General features: G+C 63.2%; 1 protein-coding gene across 1 annotated transcript; it reads left to right on the top strand.

Moving 5' to 3' along the window:
* On the top strand, window positions 1–8922 carry LOC115643163 (insulin receptor substrate 1-like). Its single transcript, XM_030546999.1, has 3 exons — window positions 1–373; window positions 2507–3724; window positions 6619–8922. Exons 1-3 carry the CDS (start codon window positions 22–24, stop codon window positions 6624–6626), a joined length of 1578 nt encoding a protein of 525 aa, XP_030402859.1. The 5' UTR covers window positions 1–21; the 3' UTR covers window positions 6627–8922.

Genomic DNA, 8922 nt, shown 5'->3' with positions numbered 1-8922 from the left:
CGTTCCCGGAGCTGGCGAGCCATGGAGGAGACGGCCGCCGGGGGCGACCCGCCAATGCCTGATGTCCGTCTGTGTGGACACCTGCGGAAGCAGAAGTCCCAGCGGCGCCGGTTTTTCGTGCTGCGGGCGCCCAGCGAGCGGGGACCCGCCCGCCTGGAGTACTACGACAGCGAGAAGAAATTCGGGGCTGGCGGCGCCCGCCCCAAACGCAGCTTCGCCCTGGCCAGCGCCCTGCACATCAACAAGCGGGCGGACGCCCGGCACCGGCACCTCATCGTGCTGTACGGCCGGGACGGCACCTTCGGGCTGGCGGCCGAGAGCGCGGAGCAGCAGGAGGCCTGGTACCGCGCCATGATGGAGCTACGTGCCGCGGGTGAGGGGGCTGCAGAGCTGGGGAGGGGGCAGCGACTGAAACATACCGGGGGGCAGCCCACAGCCGGGGAGAGAACCCAGGTGTCCTGGCTCCCAGCCCCCCTGCTCTGACCCACCAGTCCCCACTCCCCTCCCAGAGCCGGGGAGAGAACCCAGGTGTCCTGGCTCCCAGCCCCCCTGCTCTGACCCACCAGTCCCCACTCCCCTCCCAGAGCCGGGGAGAGAACCCAGGAGTCCTGGCTCCCAGCGCCCCCCTGCTCTGACCCACCAGCCCCCACTCCCCTCCCAGAGCTGGGGAGAGAACCCAGGTGTCCTGGCTCCCAGCCCCCCCCTGCTCTAACCACCAGCCCCCACTCCCCTCCCAGAGCCGGGGAGAGAACCCAGGAGTCCTGGCTCCCAGCCCCCCTGCTCTAACCACCAGCCCCCACTCCCCTCCCAGAGCCGGAGAGAGAACCCAGGAGTCCTGGCTCCCAGCCCCCCCTGCTCTAACCCACCAGCCCCCACTCCCCTCCCAGAGCCGGGGAGAGAACCCAGGAGTCCTGGCTCCCAGCCCCCACTCCCCTCCCAGAGCCAGGGAGAGAACCCAGGAGTCCTGGCTCCCAGCCCCCTGCTCTAACCCACCAGCCCCCACTCCCCTCCCAGAGCCGGGGAGAGAACCCAGGAGTCCTGGCTCCCAGCCCCCTGCTCTAACCACCAGCCCCCACTCCACTCCCAGAGCCGGGGAGAGAACCCAGGAGTCCTGGCTCCCAGCCCCCCCTGCTCTAACCACCAGCCCCCACTGCCCTCCCAGAGCCGGGGAGAGAACTCAGGAGTCCTGGCTCCCAGCCCCCCCTGCTCTAACCCACCAGCCCCCACTCCCCTCCCAGAGCTAGGACAGAACCCAGGCGTCCGGGCCAGACTCCTGTAGAAGTGTCGGTCTCTATGGCATTGGCTGTTCCAGGACAAAGTTTGCTGCCTGGCCTGGGTGGATTGTCCGGGCGCTGGGCCGCCCTGGGACGAAAGGGGACAGACTGGCCCAACTCCTCGGCTGGTGCCTGGAACTGGATCAGGGCTTTGAGCCGCCCCCATCCTGCCTCTTCCGCGGCTGGACTTTGCCCATATGAGATTTGGGAAATAGACCCTAGAGTCCACCCCATCCCCAGAGGCAGGGAGAGAACCCAGGAGTCCTGGCTCCCAACGCCCCCTGCTCTCTCCCCAGCTCCACCCAGGCGAGTGGGGGCTGGTGGGTCAGAGCAGGAGGGGCTGAGAGCCAGGACACCTGGGTTCTCTCCCTGGGCCCAGCAGGGGAATATTCCAGGAAATATTAAGTATATTAAATATTCAATCCTGTTTCCAGCTATCGAAATTACTTCTCCCCGGCCATTTCCCACCATGGCTGTTCCCCTCCCCGGGTCACCATAGAAACAGTCAGTCGCCAGGGTGACGTGGGTGGTTGCCACGGCACCGGGACCTTTGGGTCTGTTTATTCCTTGGTCCTGTTCTCCCACCTGTTCCACGCACCCCCCCCCCGCTTCCTGGTCACCTGCCCTGTGCCCGTATCCAGGCACTGACACAGCTCAACGCGGGGCCCTGTGCAACCAGTTGTCCCACCCCAGAGGTGGCTGCATCTCAGTGCTGGGTGAGGGGTCCCTTGGTAACTGGCAGCCCCGCCCCAGAGGTGGCTGCATCTCAGCGCTGGGCGAGGGGTCCCTGGGTAACCAGCTGCCCTGCCCCAGAGGTGGCTGCATCTCAGCGCTGGGTGAGGGGTCCCTTGGTAACTGGCAGCCCCGCCCCAGAGGTGGCTGCATCTCAGCGCTGGGCGAGGGGTCCCTGGGTAACCGGCCGCCCTGCCCCAGAGGTGGCTGCATCTCAGTGCCGGGTGAGGGGTCTTTGGGTAACCGGCCGCCCCACCCCAGAGGTGGCTGCATCTCAGCGCCGGGCGAGGGGTCCCTGGGTAACCAGCCGCCCCGCCCCAGAGGTGGCTGCATCTCAGTGCCGGGCGAGGGGTCCCTGGGTAACCGGCCGCCCTGCCCCAGAGGTGGCTGCATCTCAGTGCCGGGCGAGGGGTCCCCGGGTAACCAGCCTCCCGCCAAGCGCCATCTCTGCCCCCTCCGCATTCCCCTCCCGGTTTAACCCTCTCCTCCCCTTCCCGCAGGCCTGTCGCAGCTGGGGAGCGGGGCGGCGTCGCCCTTCCGGGAGGTCTGGCAGGTGAGCCTGCGCCCCAAGGGGCTGGGGCAGGCCAGGAACCTGGTGGGCGTTTACCGGCTGTGCCTGGCGGAGAGCACGGTGGAGCTGGTGCAGCTCAGCGCCCCGGCCCCCTGCCTGGTGCTGCAGCTGCTGAGCGTCCGGCGCTGCGGCCACTCGGAGAACTACTTCTTCCTGGAGGTGGGGCGCTCGGCCGCCACGGGCCCCGGCGAGCTGTGGATGCAGGTGGAGGACCTGGTGGTGGCCCGGCACATCCACGAGACCATCCTGGAGGCCATGAAGCGGCTGAGCGAGGAGTGCCGGGTGCGAGGCCGGGGCCAGGCCTCCGCCCCCATCTCGGTGCCAGCCCGGCGCCTGCCCCCCACCCAGCCGCCGAGCTCCGGGCGCCGCCGGCCCGACGGGGACTATGCCCTGGCGTCGTCGGACGAGGGCGGATCCTCCAGCCCTGGGGAGGGGCGCCCGGCTGGCAGCCCGGAGCCGGCCGGCTCCCCGGAGCGGCCGTCGCTGCCCCCCTTGGCCGGGCGGAGGAGGCCAGGGTGGTGCCCGGAATCCGGCTACATGGCCATGCTGCCCGGGGCGGCCCTGGGGCAGCCGGATTACGTGCCCATGAGCCCCGGCGGCGTCTCTCCACCCCGGGGCGAAGCCGCCGGCTACATGCTCATGTCCCCCAGCGGGAGCTGGGCGCCCGAGTACGTGAACATGTCCCCGCTGTGGCGCTCGGCCGGCAGCACCCCCCCGCGCCGCAGCCCCCCGCCCGGCGCCCCCGGGGAGGCCCCGTGCCCCTTCCGCTCCCTGCCGCGCTCCTACAAGCACGGGGCCTGCCTGGCCGTGCCCGGGCGCCTTTCCTCCTGCTCCTCCTCCACCAGCAGCGAGAGCCTGGAGGAGCCGGTGCCCCCGAGCCCCGGGGAGTACGTCAGCATCGAATACCGGCCCATCCCGGGCCAGCCGGCGAGGGTGGAGCCTGGCAGGCGGTGCTGCGGGGAGCGAGGCCCCCCAGCCTGGGAGGAGCCGGGACTCAACTACGTCGCCCTGGACCTGGCCCGGGGAGGAGGCGGCCTGGACGGGCGCCCCCGGGCGGCCGGTGGCCCCAGCCCCCAGGCCTACGCCAGCATCGACTTCCACCGCTCCCAGGAGCTGCGGGGACGCCGGGGCGGAAGGGACGGGCCAGGTATGTGGCGGATCTGGGGGTCACGGGGGGGACGCAGGTTCGGGGGGGGGGTGGTTCTGGTGGACATGTGTCGACGGCCCCGTGGCTTTAAGCTGCCTTGTTTCTTTACCAAAAAGACCCGTCTTTGGGGCTGGGTTTTGACCCCCATCTTCCAGGGCCAACTCGGCTGTTTCTGTGCCATCGGCGAAGGCAGAATCTCCCAGCCCTTGCTTGGACCTGCCTTCCTGGGGGGGGGCGGTCCCCTTTAGAAACCGCCTTTTCTTGCTTTGGCTTAAGGGTTTCTCCCCTGTAGAGACAACTGGGGGGGGTGTCCCCTATTAGAAACCATTTTTACATTGGCCGGGGGTCCCCTTCAGAAACTGCTGCAGTTCTGCCCTCCTTAAAAACTATCTTTTGGGGGGCCAGGGATTTTCCCGTTTAGAAACTGCCTTTCTGGGGACGGGGGAAAGATTTTCCCCTTCAAAACGCAGGTGTTCATGTTCACTGCTGACGGTGGGGGAAGCAGTGGCGTAGCCAGGTTCTGACATCAGGGGGAGGGAGCACATGGAAAACAGGCGCCACCCGACATATCAAATTACCCCTCTGCCTCGCTATAACGCGACCCGATATAACACGGCAAAGCAGTGCTCCGGGGGCTGCGCATGCAGCCGGTGGGACGGCCCCTCTCTCTCGCGAGGGGGCTGCTCTGCAATCCGTGGCCCCTGGAAGCAGGCAGCACGCAGGAGCGGGGTGGGGCACAGTCCCCCCGCACGAGAGAGACCATCTGACAGAGGGGGGCAGGGTCTGCTGGGGGTTCGCATGGGGGAGAGGCAGGGGGCTGCACGGGAGACTCTCCAACACAGCACCTAGCACGCTGGCTCTGAGCATCGTGGGGGACTCGGGAAAAAGAGGCAGCAAGAGAGAGGCCGAGGAGGGGGTGAACTGCAGGCCCCCCAGGTACTGGGCAGCAGTGCAGGCTAGAGGGGCTGATACGGAGAAGTCAGGACCAGTCCGAGCACTTCCCATGTCAGCATGAAAACTCACGCCTGGAAAGCTGGGGGAGGTAATATTGCGCGGGGGGAGGGGGCGTTAATTATTTTATTGGACCAGCTTCTGTTGGTGAGAGAGACACAAACTTTTGAGCTTTCCCTGAAAGCTCCAAACCTTGTGTCTCTCTCACCAACACAAGTTGCTCCAGTAAAAGCTATTCCCCCCCACCTCCTTGTGGCTCTATTTCCTGGGAACAACAGGGCTACACCAACCAGCACACAAAAGTGCAGGGTTCCCGTGAACAGCGAGTGACCGTCACACCAGGACACTATTTTCACGACTCATCTTAGCGTAATGTCCACGTAGCACTATCCGCACAATGAGATAAATACAGCCAAAAATTCACAGTCCCAGCGCGCTGGGATCCACCCAGCAGGACAGTAGGGCCAGTTTAGCTCTGTCTCTGAGCCCATCCCCACTAAACAAGTCCAAAGTTTCAGCTGAACACAAGGGCCCCAGCAGGGTCTGCACTGGCACAACAGGAGTTGCACGTCAGGGCACTAATTCCCAAGCCTAGTGCAAGGCAATATGGGATCCAGGCCCCAGGGCCTTAGAACCAGAATTTGTGCTCCCGGGAGAGCGGGATGAAATTAGAGAAGTTACGGAGGCAGCTCCCAAGAAACGAGGCATTGCCCAAATGGCTGGGTGGATGTTAAACCACCACCACCAGCCCTGGTGCGCAGCAAGTGAACGGCAATTAGTAACTTAACGAGCGCCATCACCAGAGAATGACAGCCCTGGGACTCAGCAGTGCCTCCCCCTCTTCCCAACACGACCCAGCTGCCCGGGGGCAGGGGGATGTTTTTGGAGATGCCTCTGGCTGAGCCCCCTGCCCCCCACCAGCAGCCGGTTGCTGGCTCTCACAGCCAGCTGGGGCATTTCCAGTCCCCCCCAAGCCACCCTCACCACAAGCAAGACCCCCTTGGAAATACACTTAGCAGCTGCCCTCAGCTGGGGGGGGGGTAAAGCCCACCTGCCGCAGTGCCACGAGGAGCCCAGCCTCAGAGCGGAGCGTGGGCCCTGCCCCATGGTGACCCCATGTAAGGCACGGCTTGTTTGGAAATGTGCTGAGGGGAAGCAGCTGCTTCCCCTGCACCCCACTAGCTACGCTACTGGGGAGAAGGCAATAGCCAGTCTAGAAACTGCCTCTTTTTTTGTCTGGGTCACCCCTTAGAAACCGTCTCTTGGGGGGGGGGGGTCGGCGTGTTGCTGCCCCTGGCCGGTGGGCCTGTGAATCGTTCCCTGAGTAATTTGACACATGCTCACGCCGCTGTTGGGGCTTCACACTAGACACGGACTCTTCTTACCAGAAGTGGAGCTGTTCCCCCTTAGAAACCGCTATTTCTCTGTGGGATTCCCTCGAAACTCTCCCCCCCCCATCCAACGTTGTCTCTTAATTTTATGGCAGCAGAGAAGCAGCCGGCTGGTTCTGGGCCTGATTCCTTCGCTCTGAACAGAGGAGAGAAACTGGCTGGAAAGGGTTATTTTTCCCCTTTTCTTTTCCAGCAGTTTTGTTCCTTTCTTCCTGCCTGGCAAGGGGTCCCTGGGTAACCGGCCGCCCTGCCCCAGAGGTGGCTGCATCTCAGCACCGGGCGAGGGGTCCCTGGGTAACCGGCCGCCCCACCCCAGAGGTGGCTGCATCTCAGCACCGGGCGAGGGGTCCCTGGGTAACCGGCCGCCCCACCCCAGAGGTGGCTGCATCTCAGCACCGGGCGAGGGGTCCCTGGGTAACTGGCCGCCCTGCCCCAGAGGTGGGTGCATCTCAGCGCTGTGTGAGGGGTCCCTGGGTAACCGGCCGCCCTGCCCCAGAGGTGGCTGCAACTAGGAGCATTAATACAAGAATGATCCTCTCTTGACTCTTTCAGAGTGCTGACCCCTTTGCTGTCCATGCGGCCTGGTGACTTTGTGGCTCCCCTGACTCAGGACCAATGCTCCACCCGAGAGCTGGTCGCATTGAGACACCTGATACCTCCGCAGACGACGCACCTCGGTTTCCTCCCGATGGACCGTGAACCCCTTTAAGTGCCTTTGTTTTTGGGGTGCGGCTCTCGGGGGTGTGTATGTATGGAGAACAAGCCAAAGATGGACTCATATTTTGGAGAGGCTGGTGCCTTGCACTCTGGGTGTCCTTTGGTTCTGCTGGGGGGACACCACAGAACCTGACCATGGGCTTGAGGTTTCAAGGTCACCCCCCCGTTTTGGGGGAATTCCTCTGCACCAAAGCCAATTCTTTACTCCTCTTTTTTTGGGGGGGGGCATCTCCCCAGCTTCCCACCCCTTGGGATGGAGACTTTTCAGGGGGGCTGATTCCTTATTTGCAGGGTTCACCCCCTCTGTGTTGGGGTCACCCCTTTGACCCCATCAACCCTCTAGTGCCTTCATGCCCCCCAACTGTGTTTTTGGGGTATGCCCCAAAGGCTCCCCCCCTCTGCAAAGTGTTTTGTTCCCCCCGCTCTAGCCTTGGGGGGAACATTTGTCCCTCTCGCATATCCAAAGTGCACCCTGCAGCTGGGGCATTGTGGGGGGGCCCTCGCCACCCCCCCCCACCTGTCTTAGGTTTGACGCCTTTCGCAAGGAGAATTGGGGGTTCGCTCTTTGCTTCTGAATTGCACCTGGTTGGGGGTTTTTTTGCACTAGCTTTAAAATGTTTCGTTTGAGAGCAGGTAATTTATAGCTCCGGCTCTGGGGCCTTAAATCCTCCCGGCTTTTGCCAGCTGAGCTCACCGGGAAGGGAGAGTTTAATTCCCCTCTCAGAAGGCTGAGGGGCCGGGCCGGGCGTTCGCTTTGTGGGATTTGGTGCATGGCTGCAGAATCGGGAGCTCGATTTTTGCGGGTCCCTCGTTTGCAAGATTGGAGCTGCAGAAACCAGGGGGGTTGTGGTTATAATAAAGCCTTTGTGTCAAATGGGCTTTATGGGAAAAGTGGGTATGGACAAAATTTGAAATACGCCGGGAGTTAATTTGCTGGGCTCTCCTCTGCCCTCGTCCCGGGCGATCCGCCTGCCAAGCAGGACCTGGGGCTACACCCAAAGCCTTGGGGAGCCGCTCGTGCCCAGAAAGGTCCCCCTGGTTTCTGCGGCTGGAGATGATTTGCAAAATGATTCGCAGCTGTTGGGAGCTCCGTTCCTTGCCCCTCCTTGCTGTGATTTACGTCCTTGCACTGACGTCTTCGACCCAAAAACCTTTCTCAAATTAAGAGGCGTCGCAGAGCTTGATTTATCCGCTTGGGCTGTGCGCACACACGGTCTCCAAAAACGAATCAAGGGGATTTAGAAACCCGGCTGGCAAAGCGAGTTTGGGGTTGTTTTTTGTTTTTGGAATAAAAGGAAAAGAACTTTGCCCGCTGTTTCGTCATGCGGCGGCTGCTTCGGTTTGGCATTCAGGGCTTCGGTCAAAATCATTTTGCAGCTCGGCTTCATCTGCAGAGGAAACGTTCCTCAGGAGTTGCGCTGACAAAAACGAATTGTTCTCAAGTGCATCCGTGCAGAGGGGGTCGCTTTGAAATTGGCAGCCGAGCCCGGTCTTTCAAACGGCTTCGTTCGGGGGTTTCCCCCCAGGGGCGGGCGCGAGAGCCACGTCGCTAATACGGGGGAAGCGAGATTGTTCCAGACCAAAACCTCCCCGATGAACCAGGGTTGCCAAGAGCTCTGGGGTTGCCAAGCCACGAGCGCCAGCGAATTGGTTGGATTTACGCAAGGCCCGGGGCCTGCGGGACTGTCGGTGAGCCCTGGGCTCTTCCACGGGCGGAGCTGGGGCCGGCCCCGGCTTTGGGCACAACTCGTCTGCTGGTTCTGCCGTTCCCTGGGTCTTTGTTCACTCCAGCGAGGGGCCGCGCCGCGGCCGGGGGGGCCTGGCCCACTGCAAACCGAGCCAGCGCGGCCTTTCGCAGGGCCGGGGAAGGTGGGGGCTGGTGGGGGGGTTCCTGGTAGGGCCTACAGAATTAGGCGCCTCCCCCCCAATCTGTGTGCCAGCCCCCAACCCTGCAGACACCCCCATCTCCTGTGCCTGCTGGGGGGGTAGGGGCTGTTGAGAAGTGACCCCGGGTGTGTGTGTGTAGGCGGGGGGGAAACTCTGAACTGCCCCAACTCCCCCCCCGCCGCAGCTCTTGGGCCTTGTTTCTATTTGCTGCTCTTTTGTGATGTTCAAATAAACAGTTGGAAGAAAACCAGG

Source organism: Gopherus evgoodei, unplaced genomic scaffold (genome assembly GCF_007399415.2).
Source record: "Gopherus evgoodei ecotype Sinaloan lineage unplaced genomic scaffold, rGopEvg1_v1.p scaffold_51_arrow_ctg1, whole genome shotgun sequence".
Lineage (NCBI taxonomy): Eukaryota > Metazoa > Chordata > Testudines > Testudinidae > Gopherus > Gopherus evgoodei.
The sequence above is the reverse complement of the archived record's forward strand: the minus strand, read 5'-3'. Positions and strand labels throughout refer to the sequence as shown.

Coding starts and splice junctions, on each gene's coding strand:
- LOC115643163 (XM_030546999.1), top strand. CDS start 22: ATGGAGGAGACGGCCGCCGGGGGCGACCCGCCAATGCCTGATGTCCGT. Junction 374..2,506: donor GATGGAGCTACGTGCCGCGG/GTGAGGGGGCTG, acceptor CCCTTCCCGCAG/GCCTGTCGCAGCTGGGGAGC.